The 20,674-nt window shown below is 31.4% G+C and overlaps 5 protein-coding genes across 5 annotated transcripts; 4 read left to right on the plus strand and 1 right to left on the minus strand.

Annotated features, from left to right (window-relative positions):
* Window positions 1–229: 229 nt before the first annotated feature.
* On the plus strand, window positions 230–3,427 carry LOC125068637 (UDP-glycosyltransferase UGT5-like). Its single transcript, XM_047677882.1, has 4 exons — window positions 230–1,081; window positions 1,680–1,902; window positions 2,616–2,832; window positions 3,067–3,427. The coding sequence occupies exons 1-4, from the start codon at window positions 260–262 to the stop codon at window positions 3,347–3,349; spliced, it is 1,545 nt and encodes a 514-aa protein (XP_047533838.1). The 5' UTR covers window positions 230–259; the 3' UTR covers window positions 3,350–3,427.
* Window positions 3,428–3,950: 523 nt separating this feature from the next.
* On the plus strand, window positions 3,951–6,628 carry LOC125068906 (UDP-glycosyltransferase UGT5-like; the record flags this gene model as incomplete). Its single annotated transcript, XM_047678280.1, has 4 exons — window positions 3,951–4,757; window positions 4,998–5,220; window positions 5,505–5,721; window positions 6,271–6,628. Coding segments are annotated over 4 exons (1,545 nt in total), but the record flags the coding sequence as incomplete, so codon positions are not given.
* Window positions 6,629–8,193: 1,565 nt separating this feature from the next.
* Window positions 8,194–16,176, plus strand: LOC125068904 (UDP-glucosyltransferase 2-like). The gene is made up of 4 exons (XM_047678277.1): window positions 8,194–9,046; window positions 14,496–14,718; window positions 15,208–15,424; window positions 15,672–16,176. The coding sequence occupies exons 1-4, from the start codon at window positions 8,234–8,236 to the stop codon at window positions 15,982–15,984; spliced, it is 1,566 nt and encodes a 521-aa protein (XP_047534233.1). The 5' UTR covers window positions 8,194–8,233; the 3' UTR covers window positions 15,985–16,176.
* Window positions 16,177–16,402: 226 nt separating this feature from the next.
* On the plus strand, window positions 16,403–17,715 carry LOC125068907. The gene is made up of 4 exons (XM_047678281.1): window positions 16,403–16,556; window positions 16,669–16,712; window positions 16,957–17,096; window positions 17,164–17,715. The coding sequence occupies exons 2-4, from the start codon at window positions 16,685–16,687 to the stop codon at window positions 17,689–17,691; spliced, it is 696 nt and encodes a 231-aa protein (XP_047534237.1). The 5' UTR covers window positions 16,403–16,556; window positions 16,669–16,684; the 3' UTR covers window positions 17,692–17,715.
* A 1,975-nt stretch (window positions 17,716–19,690) lies between these two features.
* Window positions 19,691–20,525, minus strand: LOC125068908 (mitochondrial import inner membrane translocase subunit Tim9-like). Its single transcript, XM_047678282.1, has 3 exons — window positions 20,339–20,525; window positions 20,143–20,238; window positions 19,691–19,905 (listed from the first exon to the last, which is right to left on the minus strand). Exons 1-3 carry the CDS (start codon window positions 20,384–20,386, stop codon window positions 19,771–19,773), a joined length of 279 nt encoding a protein of 92 aa, XP_047534238.1. The 5' UTR covers window positions 20,387–20,525; the 3' UTR covers window positions 19,691–19,770.
* Between the last annotated feature and the right edge of the window lie 149 nt (window positions 20,526–20,674).

Below are 20,674 nucleotides of genomic sequence, written 5' to 3' on the forward strand. Positions count from 1 at the left end.
GAAAATAAAAAACTCAAATCATTTATTCTAAAATCAAAATTATTGACATCCTAGTAAGCAATTTTTTCCCGGCATCTGAATAATATTCAGACGGAAATATAATTCGTAAGTATAATATACAATCAAGTGCGATTGGCCATCAGCGATAGCGTCATTGTTTATCTTTTCAATAAGATACCAACGTTAGAAATATTGTATTATAAAAATATTATTTATCAGTCAAGTAATAGCTCTCAGGTAGACATCACATCGTGACAATATGAGAGCCGACCTTACTTTATTAATTCATTTATTCTATATATGTACACAGTTTTATCAAGTGCAATCGTTAAACATACTGGGAGTGTTTCCATATCAAGGCAAAAGTCATTTTTTTGTCTTTCAACCTTATCTTGAGGAGTTAGCATCAAGAGGACACAATGTGACAGTTATATCATGCTTTCCAAGAGAAAAGTCGATGAAGAATTATCATGACATTAGTCTGGCAGACAAGGTACAAATCTTAGAAGATGCGTTTCCGTTGAAACGATCGTACTACACAATTTTTCAAATAAGCGTATTTCTTCTATCGACCGGTACGTCAAATTGCAAGACATTGCTATCCGATGAAAATGTTCGAAATCTTGTTAAGTCGAAAGCCAAATTCGATCTTGTATTAATCGAACAATTTAACACTGACTGTGGACTTGGATTGGCTTATAAATTAGGTGCTCCTGTAGTAGGACTCTCATCCCACCAATTGATGCCATGGTATTACAATAGATTCGGTGTTCCCTACAATCCGTCATTCGTATCATTCCTACTTCTTGAAGGAGGAACTAAGCCTACGCTTTATCAAAGAGTTGAAAGAACGATATTTGATGCATATTTTAATATTGCATATAAATTTTTCGGTCAAAGAGTCGACCAGAACACTCTAGCGCAATATTTTGATGATATTCCTCCACTGGAAGAATTGGGTCGTAATATGAAATTCCTACTTCTATACACTAACTTTCTTCTAACCGGCTCGAATTTGTTACCTTCTAATGTGATCGAGGTTGGAGGATTTCATGTAGCAAAACCTAAACCCTTACCCGATGTAAGTATAAAACAAATTTACAGCGGATATATGTAGATATCTGAAATGAATCATTTTGCTTATATCAAAGTCAAAGCTTAATACCTTACGTCCTGCAAATTAAAAAAGTAATAAGTTTTTTTTTCCAATAATCTGCTGACATAATTACCCCCTTTTGTTAGATTACTTTAATTACATTATTAACCATTGCTTTAAGGTCAACTTCTACGTCAAATCAACTTTACTGTTTAAAAAAATTGGATCAATTTTACCAAAATAAAGTTCCAATAATTTAAGTAGATGAAAATTTATTGTGATATTTGCTAGGTAACAATTACGTATAAAACTAAATAAATGAACATTATTAAAGATACAAAAAAAAAGTTAATTAGTCACGTCATACTTATCAACAACATTTGATCATCTAGCTTGAGGAAAAGAAGACTACAATATATATTTATTTGTAATAAGTCTTAGATTACATTAAAACTAACGATAATTTTATTGCCTTTTCGTACAAGCGGAATTGAGTTAGAAACAATTATCTACCATATTTACATTCTTGTTGAACTTTCCTGGATATTTGTAATATTAATTTAAGGTCATTCTTAATTAACAGGAACTAAGAAAATTCATTGAAGAATCCGAACACGGGGTTATTTACATCAGTTTTGGATCAATGTTGAAAGCCACTACAACACCAAAAGATAAAATTGAAGCGATAACTGCCGCCTTAAGTGAACTCCCTCAAAGAATTATTTGGAAATGGGAAGAGAAAACTCTTCCTGGCAATCCTAAAAATATATTCTTATCCAAATGGTTACCTCAAAATGATATTCTTGGTAATATTTTATTTTATTTAAACAGCAAAGTATTAAGATATGTCGTAGAACAAATACAATCTAAGAAAGAGTAAATAAAATAAATTGTTTGCTTAAAGATAGTAGTGTATGTTACATTTAAAACAAAATTGCACGGTATCAAATATATCTATCTCTATTATTCGAGTTCACTTCTTGTATTATATAGCCATGAACAATATTAGTAGTTAGATAGGTTAATATCAATAATTTCATAAATCATAATTAATATGTGGTATGTAAAGTCAATTATCGAAGTCTTATAAGTGTTAAAGTTAATAAATGTCTTCTACTCGCGCTGTTGAAATGAGAAATAACTATTGCCAAAAATTGTCTGGAAAACATTAACGAAACACTAATGTAGTATTTCTTGTAAAGTCGAATGCCATTTTTAAATCTTCTAGCAGACGAAATTTGTTTATAGATCTATCATTTTGATGCATATAGGACAAAATTTTGTTTAACATCATTTAAATACCTACTTTTAAATATATAAGCTACATCGTACAAGATAAGACGTGTTTTGTCTTGTTTTGTTTACTACAGTAGTATCGCTAGTTAAGAGCAAGAAAACTAATCTTATGAGTACTTATGTTATTTTACTATACTTCGCATTATCTTTTAATATGTATATTATATAATTATGTATTAATATTTATCCTTACACAGATTAATACTTTATTTTAATTTTACAGCACATCCAAAAGTTTTGGCTTTCTATTCTCACTGTGGCTTATTAGGAACAACAGAAGCCATATACCATGGTGTTCCAATGGTAGCAATGCCTATATTTGGTGATCAACCATCAAACGCAGCTGCTGTTGAAGAAAGCGGTCTAGGAGTTCAGATACAATTAAATGAACTGTCAAAAGCAAAACTTTTAGAGAAATTTAGGACTGTCTTAGAGCCTAAGTAAGTAAATTGTGTCTTTAATTAAATTTTTAGCAACAGTTTTTCTTTATATGTTTTTCATAAGCATTTATTATCTTTTGCATTATGCTTTACTGATAAAACTATCTAATGAGCTATATTTAATCCGTGAACTATTTTTGTTCAGTATGTTTGTCAATACACATAAATTAATTTTCCCAGGCTTTATACCTTCATTTTTGGGTAGTTGTCACTTTATATATTATTTTTAATCAGATTCAATCAGCGAGTCAAGAAGTTATCAGAAGCCTGGCATGATCGTCCGATTTCAGCCATGGACAGCGCGGTATATTGGGCGGAATTTGCAGCTCAACACCACAATTTTACTTTTAGGACTCCTGCCGCAGATGTTCCATTTTATCAATACTTATGCTTAGACATACTATCTGTTTTAATTGTTTTATTTTTAATATTTATCGGCGTTTCAAAGACTTTGCTATCATGGATTTTTAGTAGTAAATCTAGTTTACAAGAAACTAAAAAATCAAAAAGACAATGATATTCTAAATTATTTTAGAGATTGAAAATTATTGTGTAAATCAATTTTAGTATTTATTTTTAAATTATTTTATTTGCAGTAAGCTACATTTTGTTAAGTATTTTCTTATTTAGAATTAAGCCTAATATACTTATACTTGTAAGAAATAGTATTTATTAGCCAATAGCAATAAAAATGTTTACATAATTAGTATATTTGTAACAAATCTATTTCATTTATCATAATGAACTTCATCTTCGCGATAATTTAATTAAATATATTCTAAGAACGATAAATATTTGAAAAAATAAAGATATTATTAACAAAGTAGAGCAACATTTTTTTACTTTAATTTAACTTATACAAAAATATAATAAACCAAAATATAAACCAAAATATCGTTAAATAATAATTATATTTATTGCTGATATACGCATTAATTGATAGCAGTTGTAACATATTTTTATCATCTAATGACATTCTTAATCTAAATCTATTTAAGTTTTGATTATTGTTGATAATCCACCAATTACTTCAACAGTATATAACGACATGAATTACGGCAAAAGCGTTATGTGCAAAATAATATAACATTTAAAAAATGATTGTGAATTTTTTAACGTTTAAATTAATTGTGGTTATAGCATTAAGCAGTTTTAATGAAGTGCAAACATTAAATATATTAGGTGTTTTTCCATTACCAGCTAAAAGTCATTTCTTCGTATTTGCTCCGTATTTAAAGGAACTAGCAAATCGTGGTCATAATGTGACAGTCATATCATTTTACCCCCAAAAGGATCCCATACCAAACTACCATGACATAAACTTAAGCGAAAATTCGCAACCTCTTCAAATAAGTCATCCAGTTACCAAATCACTGTTCGTAATTTTTCTTTCTCTAACTTTACTCCAAGCTCTTGCTGGACCTTTTACATGTAGAATGCTATTGGAAGATGAAAATGTTCAAAATTTATGGGCAACGCAAACGAAGTTTGATTTGGTCGTTGTGGAACAATTTAATAGTGATTGCGGATTGGCATTAGCACATGTTTTGGGAGCACCTGTTATAGGAATAACATCTCATACGTTAATGCCATGGCATTACAGCAGATTCGGAGTTCCATACAATCCATCTTATGTAACATTTGATTTCTTTGAAGGTGGAACGCATCCAACCTTTCTTCAAAGAATTTTAAGGACAATAATATACAATCACGTCAACTTTATATTTTATCATGTAACTCATCGATTAGAGCAAAATATTATTGGAGAATTTTTTAATGATCTTCCTCCACTAAAAGAATTGGCAAAGGATATAAAGTTAGTACTCGTATATCAGAACTTTATGCTATCTGGTTCAACTATAATGCCGTCTAATATTATTGAAGTCGGTGGCTACCATGTAGCAAAAGTGAAACCTTTGCCTGATGTAAGTATTAAGACTTATTCAAATATTTTTTTCACACTTAGGCATTTATAACATCAAGCTCAAAGAGACTTGTAGTTAAAAATGTCCGTTGAAATAAATGTAGAGTTTAGATAAAACTCAAATGACTATATAAAATGTTATTTTGTTTAAACTTATGTAATTAAAACATGATCTAAATCAATTTTGAAAATTTTTGCCCATATTTTGTTGTAATAAAAAAAACCTATTTTTGATTTTTAGGAGTTACGAAAGTTTATCGAAGACTCCGAACATGGTGTAATATACATCAGTTTTGGAACCTTATTGAAAGCATCCACAATACCACCTGACACTTTACAAGAAATAATAAATGCCTTAGAGGAATTACCTCAGAGAGTCATTTGGAAATGGAACAAACAATCCCTTCCTGGCAATCCTAAACACATTTATTTAGCTAAATGGTTGCCACAAAACGACATATTAGGTATTAATAACATACACAACTTAACTATATTTTCGAGCAATTACAACAGCTTCCAACACCTTTAAAATAAAACAAAGACCAACGACATTAAATTTGAAAAGTTTCAAATCAATTCAATAAACAATTCATCAGCATAGATAAACAACGAACAAACGAAAAAAAAATCATATAAAAAGGAAAAGACACAGTTATATAGTCAGATATTAAGCACTCAACGATTAAGGGAAATCATTCATAAATATTTTTACGTAAATCTTTTTTTAAGCATCATATTTTATTTACAGCTCATCCAAAAGTCTTGGCGTTTTACTCACATTGTGGTTTATTAGGCACCACAGAAGCGATCTATCATGGCGTACCAATAGTCGGTATGCCGATTTATGGAGATCAACCAACAAATGCCGCAGCTATAGAAGAAAGCGGACTTGGTGTACAATTACATTACGAGCTTCTAACAAAAGATTATCTTCTTGAGAAATTTAAAACTGTTCTTGACCCTAAGTGAGTAAAGTAACATGATAAAAAAATATGTATGTATCACGTGTTGCGTTGATCAGTTTTAATTATTTTCATGATTTCAAAGTATTTTATATTATTACATTATTTATTTGTGTGTTGACTGGTATAATAGTTTAGTTTAGGCCTAATGCTGTCCATAGTTCCAACCCCGAAGCAGGACATTAAAAGGCTATTAGCTTATTACGTTTTTCTGTTGAGAAAATTGGCAGTGCTTTCACTCTCGTGCCTCAGAATTCACTTAATGCTGTTGGCCCTGCGTAAAAACTCTTTTCGGTTAATCGGAATTGCCGTCCTATACCGATCACGTGAAAGAATACAGGGTAAACCTGTGTTGCACTATGCACAAGAATATCCCCCGCGTATTGGCTAGTCCCTCACATCTACAGCATCAACATCTTGCACGAAATATAATTAGAACAAAATATATATAAAGACTCATTGGGATCTGACTATTAAATTTAAATGGGTTATGAGTGACCCATGATTGCACGAAAAAGTTCGTTTTCTCATATGTAATTTTGTATTTTTCAGATTCCGTGAAAGAGTAAAATTCTTGTCTAAAGCTTGGCACGATCGTCCAGTAAAAGCAATGGATACTGCAATTTTCTGGACGGAGTTTGCAGCTCGCCATAAGAATTTCACATTCAGAACCCCGGCAGCTGACGTTCCTTTTTACCAGTATTTCTGCTTAGATATATTAGCAATTTTGTTCCTATTTTTCGCCGTAACTATTGCGATTCTCAAATATTCAATAACAATACTAATAAAAATTGTATTTGCATCAAAAGATTTATCGAGCAATGGCGTGAGAAAAGTAAAAGTCAATTAAATTAATGAATACTTACTAATTAATTTATAACTATTTTTTCATTATTTTAAACTAAATCAGAAGTCTATTTAAGTAATTGTATTTTCTTTAATTCCGAATTGAAATACATGTACTATCTATGTTTAATTTGGCATTTGGAAAGTTCGTTTGTAAAAAAAAACTCTATTGTTTCTAAGAAAGCACTGTGCTTATGTCTCTAGACCGTAATTCATTTTTTCTTAACTAATTTTTTTTATTTTTTTGGTTGTCGTCGACAATATTTGATCGCAACAGCTTTTCCCATCCATGTTAAATTAATTTGATTTCGTGATCTATGGCAACTAGGCTTTGTATCATATTTTAATGTTTTAGTAAGAAGGCATAGCATTTATCTTCCTATGCAGTAAAAACTTATATAACTTGCATAATTTTTATTGTAAAATAAATTATATGTATCAAAAGTATATAATTTATTATTTTTTACATACTTATATAAGAATTATTGACTTACTATTTATTGACTTGGAGTAAAACAAAACTGTTGCTATCACGATGTTTTTCACGACGTGATTAAATACTTGTATAATTACTAACAGTATTTAAAACGGGATATTTACCATGTTTTTTTATTTTTATTTGTTGGAGCTCGATATTTCGACATTATCTACGAATATCTTGTTCACGAGACTCGTGAACAAGACATAATGTAAAATAAAAATAAAAAAACATGGTAAATATCCCGTTTTAAATACTGCTAGTAATAAATATAACCATGTTAATTTAAAATCTTATACTTGTATAATGATTCAATTTATCTGTATTACAATAGTTTGTAAATCACATCTTTGTCAATGGCCTCCACTCTGAAGAGGGCTCGTAGCTTTTTCACCACGCTTCTCCAATACACATGATACACATGTGACAGAATTCCACCTGACACGTGCAAATTTTCACATGATGTTTTGCTTCGCCGGCGAGCACGAGATTAAATATAAACATAAATTAAGCGCATGAAATATCAGTGGTTCTTGCCCGGTTTTGAACCAGCGATCTCCGGTTAAGATTCATATTTCATTAAGAAAAATAAAATCAAACGTAACTATGACGGACCAGCGCTTTCCTTCTCTCGGGTTTAAAAATAAATTAAATACATTTATTTAAAAATAAATATCATTAGATAAAAATATACAGGATATTGCACATGGAACAAATAACATCGTTATTTGAAATCGGGAATATACAATATGCCATATTTCCTGTTGAAAATGAATCTCTTCTGTCATATAACTCATCATCGTGGATTGAAGTAGCTAGATAGGTATATCGTAGATCGATCAATGCATACAATAGGTACATATATAAATAAACACGGTACAAATTACGAACGAACTAGCGACTAACCTAACTCAATATCAAAGGTTTTATTTAAACATACTCTTGCAGATATGATTTTGAACTCAAAAGAACTATGCACTCTAAATCATATTATTATTTGTTATAGGTTTAGTATACTTCGACAAATATTGTATTGCCAATCACTCCCAAGATAATTTAAAGTGGTAACACTCAGAAATGTATTTTTAATTGAATGCCGCATATAGTTTCCTAGTAGAACACACACGCAAGGTCAGTTCGAATCACAAACCAGAAACGCACGGACGGACGCGCTTGTCCGTAATTCTAATAATGTACTCAAACACAATACGTATTGCGATATTACTGATAATACCATTCAATGTTATTTCACTAAACATTCTAAGTATACTACCGTATCATGGAAAGAGTCATTTTTTTGTATTTAAAGTGTATTTACAAGAATTAGCAAGACGAGGTCACAATGTAACAGTGATATCACACTTTCCGCAAACTGACCCGCCGAGGAATTATCATGACATAAGTTTAGCTGGGACTATCGAAGCTATTGAAGATAATTTACCGTTTCATAGATCATTCCTTAGTATACTCGAAGTTGGTTTATATTTAACGAACTCGGGTAAAGTGAATTGTGAAATAATGCTAGCTAATAAAGATGTACAAAAACTTGTTAAAGATAGACCAAGGTTTGATGTTATTGTTGTTGAACAATTTAACAGTGATTGTGCTTTGGGTATAGCTTATAAGCTGCAAGCGCCCGTTGTTGGTATAATGTCTCACATTTTAATGCCATGGCATTATAACAGATTCGGAATTCCGAGCAACCCATCGTTCGTTCCCTTCCACTTTTTGGAAGGTGGAACGAAACCTACATTGATGCAGAAAGTTGAAAGAACCGTTTTAGATGTTTATTTTAAAACAATGTTTTATGTATTTAGTCAGAGAAGCAATGAGCAAACACTTGCAAAATATTTCGACGACGTACCTCCCTTGGAAAATTTGGCTAGAGAAATAAAATTTTTACTTATATATCACAATTTTATTTTAACTGGGTCAAGACTGTTTCCGGCTAATGTTATTGAAGTTGGCGGCTATCATGTAAAAGAAACCAAGCCCTTAACCGGAGTAAGTGTTTAATTTTGTTACTCATAAAGCATAATAAAATAATTTTAAAGTAATCTTTTAAGTACATTTATTTAGTCATTTTTATCTTTGCTTCTGTGAGTTATAAAATAAAAATCATTTCATTTACAATTTATTAAATTAAAAATATATTTTACTAACAAAATTTGAACAAATTTTAAGAATCCAATAGTTTAGTGAATCAGAAACCTAACTCCTTATAGGTATATATTTCTCTGTAGATAAAATATTAAATATTGCCTTATCAAGAGGTCACTGTGAATTAGTATTTCCTCAAAACTTCTATAACGAGATATTCGTACGTAATACAGTAAAAAACTAATTCCTAACTGATAAACTCAAAAGGATGACACAGGTTAAAAATACAGAGAGCAAAATACGTAGACTAAATAATTTTAAAATACATATTTTATGTTAATTTGTCTTCAAAATTTTAGTAAAACGATATTTTTTGTGATATATTAGATATTTTTTACAATTAATTCGTAAAATATCAGTAACACAGACTCAAAGATATAATTTTTAAAACAACTTTATTCCTTACTATATAACTTATTATATATAATACTCTTTATTGCACTGAGAAATTTTTTTTACATGGTAATTTTACTCATGAGATTATTGTTCACAATGGCGGGCTTATTTCTAAAAGAAATTTCTTCCAGCCAACCCACAGCTGTAAGAGATAGTGTTATGTAGCAGGTATAAGTAGTGCAACATTAGATACTCTTACTAATAATATATAAAAGAAACAATTTTAATATAATATAATATATATAATATAAAATAATTTTAATATAATATGTATTACGTTTATATAAATATCTATAATATAATAAATACATATATACTAAATTATTATACTTATACTACATCTAAATACACAAATATTATAAATATATCTACTGTAAAAATAAAAAATAAACTAAAAGATAATAGTAAATTTGTCAAAATTTATGAAAGTAGTGAGAGAAAGTGCTCTTTTACTCTTTTTTTAAAGAGGTTGATGTTTGGACTCTTTTGAATGTGTTTTGGGAGACTGTTCCAGAGATTTGCTGCACGTACCGTGAAGGAGTTAAGCAGAAACTTTGTATTACCTCTAGGCACTACTAACTCTGAAGTAATACAGGAACGTCTGGAACGTGTTGGAGGAGGAAGAAGGTTGAAACGGGAGCGAAGGTAAGCAGGAGAATTTGGATCATTAAGAATATTAAAAAGGACTGACAGGATGTGCATATCACGGCGAAGGCGGATAGGGAGCCATTTAAGTTGATTACGAAATGCAGATATATGGTCATATTTACGTAGACCGTAAATGAACCGAATAGCCAGGTTTTGAAGACGCTCTAATTTATTAAGTAGCTCCTCAGTCACATCCAAATAGCACACATCAGCGTAGTCGAGGATTGGTAGAAGAAGAGATTGCGCTAGCATAATTTTTGTGCTGAAAGGGAGAAAGTATTGGAGACGTTTAAGAGAGTGGTAAGTGTAGTGTATCCGCTTGCTAACATCATTGACTTGGGCTACCCAGGACATATTGCAGTCAATAATAAGACCCAAGTTCCTTACTGAATCGCAGTAAGAAATTGGAATCCCGTCATAAAGTAGTTTGGGGACTAGCCCCCAGTCTAGCTTGCTTCTAAGCCTGCTACTGCCTACAATTATAGCTTGTGATTTTTTGGGATTCACAAGAAGGCCAAAAGATATAGCCCACGACTGAATAGCAGACAGGTCCATATTCAGTAAATCAACAGCCCTGGGTAGCTCAGCCAAACTAAAATGTCGATAAAGCTGTAGATCATCTGCATACAGATGGAAGGGAGAAGTAATAAATCGGGAAATGTTATTAATAAAAACAGAAAACAGTAATGGTGAAAGTACGCCGCCTTGAGGGACACCAGCCGTGAGCTCTAACCAATCTGACGAGGAATCGTCGGTTTTTACACATTGCTGGCGTCCGAAGAGGTATGAATGAAACCAGTTAATAACAAGAGGAGAGACGTTGACTGCACGAAGAGAACCAAGAAGTATGTCAAAGTCAACGGAGTTGAAGGCGCTGCTAAAATCCAACAGAGCAATTGCAGTGAGCTTGGTGTTATCCATAGCCCACCGCTCATCCTCCGTTATCTTCAGCAAGGCACCAACAGTGCTGTGGGATGGACGAAAGCCAGATTGGAAAGGACATAACAGGTTGTAAGTTGTAAGAAAGGAATAAAGTTGTTCGTGTACAATGGACTCAATTACCTTAGAGAGGATAGGGAGGATAGATATAGGACGATATTGGGACATAGAAGTAGGATTGCTGGTTTTGGGAAGAGGTATAACGATAGCCTTCTTCCAGAGTGTTGGGAAGACATTGCATGAAAGTGAATAATTTATAATGTGGGTGATCACTGGTGCAATGTCATCCAACACTGGTAGTATCATATTAAGGCTGAGGCTATCGCTACCAATGGCTTTGGTGGAAATAGAACGGACACACTTCTTGATAACATCTTCAGAAACCAACTGGAAAAAGAAAGAGGGACAGTTTGGTGGTTCAAGAGAAGATAAATAAGAAAGAGTATCTGATTTCGTTATAGGATCTACAGTAGTGGGAGGGCTAGTGAAGAAAGAATTTAGTGCTTTAAGGTCAACGGAACTGTGGCAGGCTACAGGAGTTTTGTCCACACCCATTGACCTTAAAAAACTCCAAACTTGGGTTTGACAGAGATTTTTGATTGTTGAGTGAATGTAGCGACGTTTTGCGTCCCTGCACATTCTGTTGCAGATGTTACGTAATCTTTTGTATGCTACAAAATTTTCCTCAGATGCACACTTTTTATATCGACTCTTGGCTTTATCGCGTTTTGCCATGGTATTTCTGATTACTGGTGTTAACCAGGGAGCTGGTGCATGCTTCATCCGCACTGGTCGTGCAGGAGCATGGATGTCATATATACGAATCAGTTCAGTAGTTAGATCGTTGACCATGGCATCAATGTTATTCGAATATAGTAGTGACGACCAGTCGATATTTCTTACGTCCTCTCTCAAACGTTCAAGGTTAATATGCTTGAAATCGCGCTGAATAGATACTTTGCCTCTAACCTTAGGAGGGCGCACTTTATAAGTAAGAAAAATTAAGTCATGATAGGAAAAGGGAGCAGTCATTTGACCGTGAGAAATAACAAAATGAGGGTTAGAGACAAACATCAAATCAATCAATGAAGGCTTACAGCCAGGAAAGTAATGAGTGGGCGAAGACATTGAAAGTAAATGTAAATTAAAAGAAGACAGCAATGCATTCAGTTTCTGTGCTCGTGTATCGTCTTTCAATATACACGTGTTCAGATCGCCCATGCATATTACGTGATCAAAGTTCGGTAAAAGGTTAGCTAAAATGTTTTCAAGGTCATTAAAATAATTAATTTTATCACTAGGGTTGTAAAGAACACCAAGTAGAATTTTTTTATGATGTATCTCAATATTTAAAAAAAGATATTCTATAGAGTCTACAGAATGTGGTGGGGAGCAGAGAGTAATGTTGGCCGGAATGTCTCCGCGCAAATAAATACCCACTCCACCTCCACCACGCCCAATGCGGTCATGGCGAAACAGTTGGTAGCCGGGTAGAGAACAAGAAGTAGACGGTAGGGAGGGTTTTAGCCATGTTTCAGAAACTAGAATGCAATCGACTACACTAGTGTCAAAGGATGTTAGAAGATCAGAATGGTGAGCTGGTAGACTCTGCGCGTTGATATGCACCAGTGAAAGGAGGTTTTTATTTGGGAGGAATACTTTCTGGAGATTTGCCTCCAGAAGTTCAGTATCAGATAGTGAGTCATTGTTACTGCTTAAGGCACTTTCATAATCATCTGACGTACAAGAAAAATAATCATCTTCAAAGTTCATCAAAGTAGAAATAAATAGAAAGAAAATAAATAAATATATATAAATATATATATAACACTATATAAAACAGTATAAATATCTAATTATGGTATAGACTAAAAATACAAAAAACTAAATAACTATTTGCCAATAACAACACTATTCCTATGTATAAGTTGACTGCAAGGCAAACATAGGTATGTATTAAGATAGCAAATCGCTCATCATTCGAAATTTCGAAAGTTGACAATTCGAAATCGAAATCATTTTTTTTTTACATAATAGATTTACGTTAAATAGATACTAAATATTAGAGAGAAAAAAATCCTGTCGATATTTTTTGTAATCCAAGGCCTTTTTTTACTCAGCCGATAGATGAACTCGACATTATTGTAGACGACGATTCGTTTAGATAATTGAGCAAAAACAGATTTTTGGAAACCTGTTTATGATTACATGTGACAGGTAGTAAAAAGTTATAACTTGAAATACGGTAAAGAGGTTTTTATAACATGTAATTAAAATAAGAGAGTAAATTATGAAAAGAAAAGAATAGGAAATAATCTAAGTTAAAGAGGAAAATATCTAACAAGGACTATCTTAAAACGTATTTAATTTGAGGAAATATTATATTTCAGACATAACATTCTGATTAAATATCCACGTTAATTTAAATTAACAGTTATAAATTTGATATAATTTAACCATTTAATATACTATACCTACATACATTTTGTATACGTGTTGTTTTTCATGTATTTGTTTAATTAATAAATGTAAAATTAGTCATGAAAAATTAACTGAAGTAAAATACTTCGGATCAAGAGCAAATCAATCGTATATTTTACCGATCGTCGAACATACAACGATGTAAAAACAAACTCAAGCTCGTTTACCAGAAATAAAATACAAAAAATATTGAAAATCGAATTAAGTTTAAAAGGAACTGCACCTAAATAAAAAATCAGCAAAAAATATCCACCTATCACAGGGCTAGTTCACGTCATATTTAATCTTGATATTGATTAGTTTTTGTTAACGAAATATAAGGTCGTGTCTTGATTCAGTATATTTAGTAAGGCAGACGGGCAAACTGGTCATCTGATTTTAATTGGCTATATCCGGTCATAGTCACTAGCATACATTAGCATTTCAAAATATTATGTGAAGTTCACCGTTAATGCGGCTCAATCATGCGATTTAAGATGTTATGCAATTTGTGCCGTAAAGCTAAACTATTCTAGATAAGCTTAAATTCTATCCATAAATCATATGCAAAAATTATATTTTGTAGCAATTGCACTGGTTGTCAATATATATCTTATACGGATTTAAATGAATTAATATAATTTACGGCTTACCACATTAAACCGACCCGTTAATTGTAAAGAACTTAATAATATTTTATTCTAAGCTAACGTCTCGCCTCGTCGCTTACGGGATTCCTTAAAATAAAATTACATATACATAGTTGTCGTCAAATAAAAAGAAACGACTACCGTCGGCGGCATTTTTATATTATAGCTTTCAAATTTATTGAAACAATTTTTTATTAAAGGAATTGCTTAAATTCATGGAAGAAGCAGAACATGGCGTAGTATACATAAGTTTTGGTTCAGTCGTCAAAAGCTCTACAATGCCAGAAGACAAGGTCAAAGCCGTTCTAGAAGCTATAGCAGAACTTCCACAGAGATTTATATGGAAATGGGAAAACCAAAATATGCTATTGGAAAAAAATAAGCTTTACACATCCAACTGGTTGCCACAAGTGGATATATTAGGTAAGAATCAGTGCCTCGAAATTTCATGCTTACAATACACATTGCCTTACATTCGCCTACGAAAATAGAATAGAAATTATAAAACTAGATTTAAAAAGCATTAAAAAAATATGAAGATAATCCTAATAAATACAAATGGATTTTAGTAGTTTACGAACGTATATTTAATGATGATGATAATTTTGTACGAAATGACGTAATAATTACAAATATTAATTTTATTCAGAAGTGTGAAGTCAGAATTTATAATGCAATCAAATTAAATAAATAAGTTGCATTCGAGTAAAAGATTCGTAATTTAATGAAAACTTTGGAAAAAAAGGAATTTGTTAATAAAACTTCTGTAGACGGTTCGAACGTTCGATCGACGTTCGATCGACGTTCAAAACGATGGAAGCAAGGCAATGAAGCAACTAGGAGCCAGACAAGGACAGAGTGTCTTGATAATACATCATAACATATGATGTTAATATAATAAAATGTTTTCAGGTAATCCCAAAACATTGGCCTTTTTATCACATGCTGGGATGGGCAGCACAACAGAAGCAATACACTTTGGAGTGCCAATGGTAGCGATGCCTGTGATTGGTGACCAGCCAGCTAATGCTGCTGCTATCGAAGAAAGTGGACTTGGAGTACAGCTACAAATCAGTGACTTAACAAAAGATAATTTAGTCGCTGCCTTCAAAAAGGTGTTAGATCCGACGTAAGTAGAACACATTAAAATAACTAATTTTCAACGAAGTTATAATTTTCTACTACTTTATAAAACTATTTGCAGAGAATAATTTATTTTTACGAATATTTGCATACCGAGCATCATTTTAATGAATGTTTTATAAGTAATTTTGTCATAAATCCATAAAAGGATAACTGAATACAAATTGCAGCAAAACTTATTGAATTTTGGCAATGTAATTTGACGTAAAATGTAAATATATGTCTACTTACAGATTCCGAAAAAACGCAAAACTATTATCAAAGGCATGGCATGACCGCCCTATGGCTCCTTTGGATACTGCAATTTACTGGACAGAATATGCTGCTCGTTATCCTAACATGACATTTAGATCAGCAGCCGCCGATGTACCTTCTTATCAATACTATAATTTAGACGTCATTGGCGTTTTTGCGATCGCATTATTATCAACAATATATATATTTAAAGGTATTGTGTACACGATATGTTGTAAAAACAGGAAAACGACAAGCAACAACGAACATTCTAGTAAAAATAAAAACAAAAGAAGATCTAAGCGCGAATAAACTTTTAAAGTAATAATTTTGTCGTTTACACATTGTATACGACGAAATGACGAAGCAGAAATAAGATTATGAACTAGAATTCGTCGTCAATTAGCTTGCTTTGTGTGATGAAATATGGACAATCAAAATTGTGTGACAATAGACGCTTTATTTTTTTTTTGCTTTGTATATTTATTTGTTAATAAAGCAACAAATTTATTTTAAGTAATTTTATTTACCTACAAAGTATATGTTATACTTATATCACTTATAAAATAGATCATCAAAAAATCTTCAAAATAAAAATTAAGTAATTATACTCACAAAAAGTATCTTCATTTATGAAATATATTTTTAATTTTCGAGAACAGTACAGGTCATAAAGAAGAATTGATTAATTTGATTTTATGTTCTCAATAATTTAGAAAATTTTCAAGTTGTCATTTTTGGCACTTTTTGATATAAGATACAACATATATTAAAAACATTTGAAGTAATTGAATTGATATCGAAATGTAAGAAAAGCAGAATTCTGCTACAACAAACATGGCAAAAGAAAAAAAGTGTCATCTCCCATAACACCAAAAGAAAAGGTAAGTTTTGAACTATGTACCTATATGTAAAGACAAAAAACTTTTTTAATAAGCACTGTACTTATATTTAACTTAAAAAAATAATATTATTAATACTTTTATTATTCCTCAGGTCGCCTACTTTAAAAATGGCATGTTGTTGTAAGCCCGGCCGATGTAAGAATGATTACTTAAGAATATCTGTATTTTAGTCCTTTTCCCATTATTTGAAGTCTACACATATATTTTTTCCATCTCTACTTCTAATCATGCTCTCTATTGCTGTACAGTCGTCTCGCACACAAACCTATAATCTTTCATGTACCTCCTATTGCAAAGGCATGTACATCCATACTAAGCACTTGTAGTAAAGCCATCGCGATTTAACATGATCGTACAAAGTTTGTAATTTTTACTACAGCAAATAAATCTTCAGTAAGTTGCTTGGGTCGTTGCGACCTTCCGAAACATAGATGTTTAAGAAAATTCGAAGTCAAACCGGGTCCCATCCCAAAACATATGGGATGGCTCTACACAGCTAAGGATGCACCAGAACATCAGGTTCATTATCTGACTTAAAATATTATATTTACGGTTTCTAGCATGAAATAAAGAGTTCCGTTTTCAGTTACGCTGTGGCTGGCGACCGGGACACATATCTTGCCAAGTTCTCAAAAGAATTGAACAACATAATTGTATGAAATCAAGTGACTGCACACCCTGCCCCTCAAGTTGTTCCAGAACGCCATGTTCCAAGCCGTGTTGTATGCCACCGAAATGTATAGCGATTTGCCCCTCATCTACATCATGTTGCAAAACACCTGCATGTAGCACACAACCCTTAATAAGGATCATAAGACATGGAGGGCAATACAGCATTTGCACGAAGCCTTCAAATATCAGCAATGCACCTTCTGGGCCCTATCCATTAAAATATGTCTTAAATACAGACGAGAATGACAATTTACCAACCGCAGCAAAATTCAGCGTGGAGGCTAAGTTCAACGACTACCATTTTGATTACACAAGTTCACAATCCTCATTTGTTTTAGACTTTTCTCCTCCAGAACAGAGATGTATAAAGCCATGCACAAAGAAGAGCGTATTATGTCTGACGTGTCGCACAGAGAGTAAAGCCTTATGTAAAAAAACTTGAATCATTCTCCAAATGTAATTAAATAATTAACAATACCATTTATTGTTTTGTATAAGATTTATAATATTTTCCTTTTTATATTTATTTATATGATTTAAACATTTATTATTATGGGTATAAGAAACTTTTGAAGAAAAATTGCATATGAAAATAAAAACGATTCATCAATTACTAATAGAAACATTTTTCTTTTAAGAATTAAATATATCTTATAATTGTGTCGATAGATCTGTGGAGAGGTTCTGCCCGGCTTTAAGCCCATAATCTTCAGATTAACGTGTTCCATACACTGGGCCATCACCACATACAGATATCATTGTACCCGGTTTTTAAAAATGATTATGAAATAGTATAGATACATTGTTACATTTAAATTTCTAGATGTGTTATACATGCAGATATTGTAGATTATTCATTGAATAATATTTCTACAAAAAAAAAAAAATTGAATACCCATATTTTCAATATAATTTATATGTAAATGAAAAATATATTTTAACATCATATCATTTCAAGATCTATGAAAAATCTGTATTGTAATAAAAAAAAATACTTTGGGTCTAATCTGCACTAATTTTATAAATGCGAAAGTAACTGTCTTTTACACTTAACGGCTAAACCACAGAACCGAATTTGATAAAATTTGGTATGAAGCAAATTTTACTTTTTGAAATTCCTAACCGTTCATATTATTAAATATAAAATAAATGTGAACTACATTTAAAGATGTTATGAAATATTGAGCGTCGAGGGAGTAAATAACTGATTTTATAAAATAATATGTCTTTTCTCACTGACACTAAAATTGACATTTTTAGTAACAACCAATTTTCCTGTTATTATAATATAATTATACTTATTTATTTATTTTCGGGAAACATCCAGCATAGGTACTGTAACACACATTTGAAACCAAAATAAGTCAAGATATAATTATATACAAGAAAGACAAAATACTTCTATTCCATAAATATGTCACTAAAATATCTCGACTTCCAGTCAATTCTAGATATAATACTTATTACTATCTTCTATTTTATCCCTACTACCTCTATTAGCTACCACAATCTAGTTTTCATATAGGAATTTGTTGGGCGTATTCATCATAATGAAACTCACGAAACATTAGCTTGATAGTAATCAAGTGCAAAAATAGACCATGAATTGAACACACACTGAACTTTTTGCTGAGCTGAGCATTTTGCTTTTTCATACAAATTGTAAGTAAAAGTTAGGAATAATACTGACATATTTTATATACCACAAAGAATCGGCATTAAAATGTTTATGAGTAAAAATAATAATAATTCAAAACAGCTGCAATTACATGTCAATGGTTTCACATATTTAAATACAAAAAAAACTGTAAATTAAAGAAATAATACTGTGTCGTTACGCTCACAATTACGCTCAGCAACTTAGGCATCATATCGCATATTTTTCAACTAAACATTGCTAATTTCATGGTTATAGTGTTGTTATGATAATATTTAAAATGATTATGTTCACCTAACCAATTTTGGTCACAAGTGCCTACAATAGGAGGTTAACCCACCGTAGGTGACACACCATAGTGCACAAGTGTGCTCAAACACAGGTACATTTTCTAATCCCTCTCTCTCTCAATCCAATGGGATAACAATCTCTACTGAATATAATTCAGGCTCCATATAATGCTACCTTAAATTCCTCCATGGTTAAACCCAATGAAAAAAAAAAAATTATCAACTATAATCTGGTCTTAAACCCAGTGCTGGCTCTGGGTTTAAGACCAGTCTACTGCCATATAAACAACACATTGGAACATTGAGGCAGTCAAGGAAAAAAGGCAAAAACTGATAACTCATTACTCAAAAATACTAGTGTGCCTAGGTACCAAAAGAGCTTAATAACCAAGCAATTAAAAGCTTAGGGCATTAAAACATTGCTTATCACCAAACCAGGATGGTCTTTTACCAGCTTTACAGTAAATAAGGATTTATTAATGTAAATAACCGACTGTTCAACAACATTTTATTTGACAACATTCAAACAAAAACACTAATAGAATAAATTAATACTAACATATACAGAAGATTTTTAACTTGGATTGCCAGATTTCTGAGCTAAAGCAATCATATTCTCATTAGCAATCATTTGGAATTCATGGAATCTTTGTGAGACACGTTGATTTGTTCGCAAATACTTCTCCATACAGTTGATTGTGCATTTATCCTGTAATGTAAAATTTATACAGTTAATATATTTCCTTATTAACATCTACTTGCTGCCTAAGTTGCTGTTGTTTGAGATATTATATAAATTAAAAACAGCTCTACAAGTGCTACTTTTTACATGGCTTTTTATAAGATTTGTTAATGTGAATATTTTATAACAATTGTCTAATAATGGAAAAAACAACAATAACCTATGAAACATAGAATGTTCTAAACATGTAGGATAAATAAATACCTCCGTAGAGCGAAGATTTCGCGATGTAAAGTCATGAATGCAGTCATTAAAGCAAAGTTCTGATAATTTGTTATATTGTACCAGAAATTCTTTGAACTGAAAAACATAACACATATTATAAATTATGTAAAAGTGTATTTAAATCAGGTTGTTTACATAAAATAATGTCTCTATTTTAAAATAAAATACAACTTACCGTTTTTATTTGATCAGCCTCACTCATCATTTGTGCTGAGGCAGCCATTTCTATATTTATGAATAAAAGTTTAGATAAATAATTGTATTGAATTTACACAGCCTATAGTTTTACCTAGAAGATTATTATATACTATTTTTTAAATTACAGAATTAAAATTGAGAAAAATTTGAGGTTAGAAGAAGTATTGCCAATTGTCAAGAGAACAATTTAATAAATTAATAATATACTAAAAATTTATTCATATTTTTTTTTAAATATAAATGTTTCTTATATTATTTATAATGTATATTAAATTAAAAAACACCTATCTTTCATATTAATATTATATTTACA

The sequence above is a fragment of the Vanessa atalanta genome, chromosome 14, assembly GCF_905147765.1.
Source record: "Vanessa atalanta chromosome 14, ilVanAtal1.2, whole genome shotgun sequence".
Classification (NCBI taxonomy): domain Eukaryota; kingdom Metazoa; phylum Arthropoda; class Insecta; order Lepidoptera; family Nymphalidae; genus Vanessa; species Vanessa atalanta.

Bases quoted from the DNA above. Each gene is read 5' to 3' on its own strand.
- LOC125068637 (XM_047677882.1), top strand. From the start codon at position 260: ATGAGAGCCGACCTTACTTTATTAATTCATTTATTCTATATATGTACA. The intron at 1,082-1,679 runs GTAAGTATAAAA...CTTAATTAACAG, and splicing joins AACCTAAACCCTTACCCGAT to GAACTAAGAAAATTCATTGA. The intron at 2,833-3,066 runs GTAAGTAAATTG...ATTTTTAATCAG, and splicing joins AGGACTGTCTTAGAGCCTAA to ATTCAATCAGCGAGTCAAGA.
- LOC125068904 (XM_047678277.1), top strand. From the start codon at position 8,234: ATGTACTCAAACACAATACGTATTGCGATATTACTGATAATACCATTC. The intron at 9,047-14,495 runs GTAAGTGTTTAA...TTTTTATTAAAG, and splicing joins AAACCAAGCCCTTAACCGGA to GAATTGCTTAAATTCATGGA. The intron at 14,719-15,207 runs GTAAGAATCAGT...AAATGTTTTCAG, and splicing joins GCCACAAGTGGATATATTAG to GTAATCCCAAAACATTGGCC.
- LOC125068907 (XM_047678281.1), top strand. From the start codon at position 16,685: ATGGCATGTTGTTGTAAGCCCGGCCGAT. The intron at 16,713-16,956 runs GTAAGAATGATT...TTTTTACTACAG, and splicing joins TTGTTGTAAGCCCGGCCGAT to CAAATAAATCTTCAGTAAGT. The intron at 17,097-17,163 runs GTTCATTATCTG...TTCCGTTTTCAG, and splicing joins AGGATGCACCAGAACATCAG to TTACGCTGTGGCTGGCGACC.
- LOC125068908 (XM_047678282.1), bottom strand. From the start codon at position 20,386: ATGGCTGCCTCAGCACAAATGATGAGTGAGGCTGATCAAATAAAAACG. The intron at 20,239-20,338 runs GTAAGTTGTATT...TATGTTTTTCAG, and splicing joins AGGCTGATCAAATAAAAACG to TTCAAAGAATTTCTGGTACA. The intron at 19,906-20,142 runs GTATTTATTTAT...TTTACATTACAG, and splicing joins GAAATCTTCGCTCTACGGAG to GATAAATGCACAATCAACTG.